This window comes from Botryllus schlosseri, chromosome 7 (assembly GCF_051294905.1).
Source record: "Botryllus schlosseri isolate E-star chromosome 7, Bs_hap1, whole genome shotgun sequence".
NCBI lineage: Eukaryota > Metazoa > Chordata > Ascidiacea > Stolidobranchia > Styelidae > Botryllus > Botryllus schlosseri.
In genome coordinates, this window is record NC_137242.1 from 29902597 (window position 1) to 29905950 (window position 3354).

Genomic DNA, 3354 nt, shown 5'->3' on the forward strand with positions numbered 1-3354 from the left:
AGTATAATCGTCCTTGCCGAGTAGCCTATATCTCCGGTTTCAATGGGGGTACTCCAAACGAATCATGAAAGTGTGTATCGTTTCGATCAGCGAAGATACTGATCCAATGTGAACCTTTTTTCGCGTTTGGATCGTAATTTATCACGACGGCATAGGGCTTCGATAATTTCGAGGCTAGAAGATCGATCGCAAACGTACCGGCAAAGACATCTTTCGTGTCAGGGTGATTAAATAAAATGTCGTTGATCTGATCGGTGTTCATACAGATATTACTTCACGCTTCTCTGAGATTTCCAAAAGTTGTTGATACTCTTTGAGACAAATCAAAGTTGCGCCTTTTGGTAAACCTTCGGTGAGAGTTATGTGTAGTTTAACAGAACCGTTGCGTTCCAACTGGAAACATCCTTGGTGTGTTCTGTCCGGCGTCAAGTCGAATCCGAACAGCGTATACCCTGATTTATAGCTATTTCTCGTGACAGTTGGATCCGATTCTGATTGCCATTTACCCATAGATTCATAGACACTGAACAAGCCTTCCAGGTTTGTGTTTTTACTGAAATCAAATCTAAATTCTCGACCATTTCTCAGGACGCCATCCACATTCAACGCCATCGAGCCGATATTATAGTGACGAAAATTAAACGGGTTCCTCGTCTTGCTGCCGCTATATGCAGCTGTCGGTACTAATCCCACGACGATACGCCGAGGCATTATACCCGAAACTAGTGTTTTCTCGATAGATGTATCGCCTGCCCCGAACGAGTGGTTACTCATAGACAGTTTTACCCACGGATATTTAGCCGAATGCGTCTGGAGCATCGATTTGTGAGCCAGGCTAATAGAATCCGAGATTTGGATCTGTTTAACATGTAATTCTACTTTCTTCAACACGATTGTAGAATCGGGATCGCCAACCAGACAAAAAGCGTCGTCGTTTCGAATTAACCGTAGCGACAAATCAACCCCGTCTAGCAAATAACGATCTTGGTCAAACAATCCGATTGGAATTTTCCCAATTAACTCGACTGTCTCGCTATTCTTGGTCAACGCTTTTCGTGCGACGAAACCCGTATTAGCAGCTCCAAAGGTATCGTGATGACCAATCGTATCCGGAATCCAACCCAAGCACTGTAAATAGCTTTCGCCGACCGCACTCGAGGTATTTAGCAGATGGAATAGAAAGCTCTTGTAGGCGTGGTTGTTGCCTGAAGTCGAAACCAATTTCGTACCGAGATATACATCGATTTGCTTGAATAACGCGTCGAATATATCCGAAACCACAGTGACATTGCCCTCGCCAATAGAGGTCCCGTCTGTCTTTGTGACTTGAAGTTGTATTTTCATAAACGTATTGGTGAGATCTAGATATACCCCGCAAGTAGTGTAGTAGATCGGTCGTGGTGTGCGCTTTTTTGCATGGGGTAGTATAGGTGCGGTCGCACATCGTATGGAAAACTCGTGGTGGCACATCGTACTTTTGGACCCCCCCCTCTCGGTCGCACATCGTAATGTGTTCTCATGGATGCGCTCGCACGTCGTACTTTCAGGTATAGGCATCTGTCGCATATCGTATTGAAAACTCGTGTTGGCACATCGTACTTTTAGGTATAGGGATCTGTCGCACGTCGTACTTTCGCATGTCGTATTTCGCGTATAGGCTGTGGTGGTGATTCGCCATGTGTTCTTATGGGTGCGTCGGCATATCGTACTTTCGGGTATAGGTATCTCTCGACCGGTGTTGAATATGTATCAAGTAAATAGTCACGTGATTGGTACTTAGTTAATGTGTATATCCCAAATTATTATATATGACCGATTCCAGGTAATCCCAACGTTTACGGTGAGTGTGGTATAATATATCGTTATTCTTATGGCCGCGGCGGTGATTCGTACTTTCGGGTGTAGACTGCGGGCGGCATGTCGTACTTTTAGCAAAAAAGGGTGTGAAATAGTTTGCTAAATCTAGGAATCAGTCGGTTGGTAATTAGTTTACCACGGAGCCGGCGTAGACGGCGTTTCCAATACCAACAATAGCCGCGTTCACATATTAACACTCCAAATAGGTGTGAAATAGTTTGCAAACCCTGCGATCGCTGACAAGATAATGTCTCAGACATACGCGACTTGATGTTACAGGCATATCGCTCGCTCACGCGGTGAAATTTTCGTAAGCAGTTTGTCGCAGAACTTGATTTCACTCGTGAAGATTTAATAAGTAACGAATAACAGACCGCCAGTGTCGGTAACTTGAATAGCGACAAATTGTCACTTATTTCTACTCTAACCCTAATCCTTTGTGAAGTGTACGCTTATTCAAAAAGGTGCGAAATAATTCTAAAATCCTACGATCGCTCACAAGATAACACCTATAAGACATAACCATCTCTCGTGACTTGTGGTTACATGCATCGCAATCGCTACAATGTAATATGTTGGTAGTTTGGTGCAGAACTGGATTTCACGAGTCTGATATAATAAGAATATTACCTATTAAGTAATAAGCACCGAATAACAGAACCGGCGCAGACGGTGACTTGAATATCCAAGATTTGATACTTTCCGCGATCGCTATATGTTTCACGTTGACTTTGGTTGCGTGATGCGAATCATGAGAATATTCAATCAATGTGTCAATTTGTCAACTTGAAATGAAACTCACTACACAGACCAAGTTGATTCGTATTTGAATGTGTTGATCCGGTACAACTCTAAGCCTTTGAGAAATCCATTCACCGCGAACAGTTGATTCGAACGTAACCTGAATATTGCTGACTGCAACTTGTCTATCTTTGTCTATCTCCAAGTCATCTATACCCACACTGAATGTACAGAGTCGGTGCATGACGAGACTTGAAAAGACGAATTTGTCACCCATGATATTTGTAATGTTAGACACGATGTTATCCATGATGGATGTAATGTCATACACCTCGTTTACGTGATTACTTGTGTGGGCAAATAATCGCGAAGTAAACTTGATTTGTGCGATGTCTTGTTATTTTCCTGGAGACACAGGTTGTGGCATGTTTACTTGAATATGGTTTATCGATTCAGAGTTGATATCCGGAGCCGGTTAATACTTTCTCGGGGTTTCCGATTTCAAACTGAATGGTGTGGTATGTAGGCTATTGGTCAATAAAGAGCGACACAACATAGTAAACACGTGTGAGATAGATCACAAGTAACCCGGAGTTGTTAGCCCGATGGAAACATAAATTCCTCGATTTCCGACTACCGTTATCTGCGTGCCAAACATTTACCGAAGTCGAGGCGGTGTTTTATTCAGACACTTTGACTCTGGAAAATCCAAAGCACGAACCTGGACATCACAGACATGTCGAAACCTATTGTCCA

General features: G+C 43.1%; 1 protein-coding gene across 1 annotated transcript; it reads right to left on the reverse strand.

The window, feature by feature from the left end:
- Window positions 1–258: 258 nt before the first annotated feature.
- LOC145443530 (uncharacterized protein F54H12.2-like) lies at window positions 259–1344 on the reverse strand. Its single transcript, XM_080321484.1, has one exon. It carries the CDS (start codon window positions 1342–1344, stop codon window positions 259–261), a length of 1086 nt encoding a protein of 361 aa, XP_080177610.1.
- Window positions 1345–3354: the final 2010 nt, after the last annotated feature.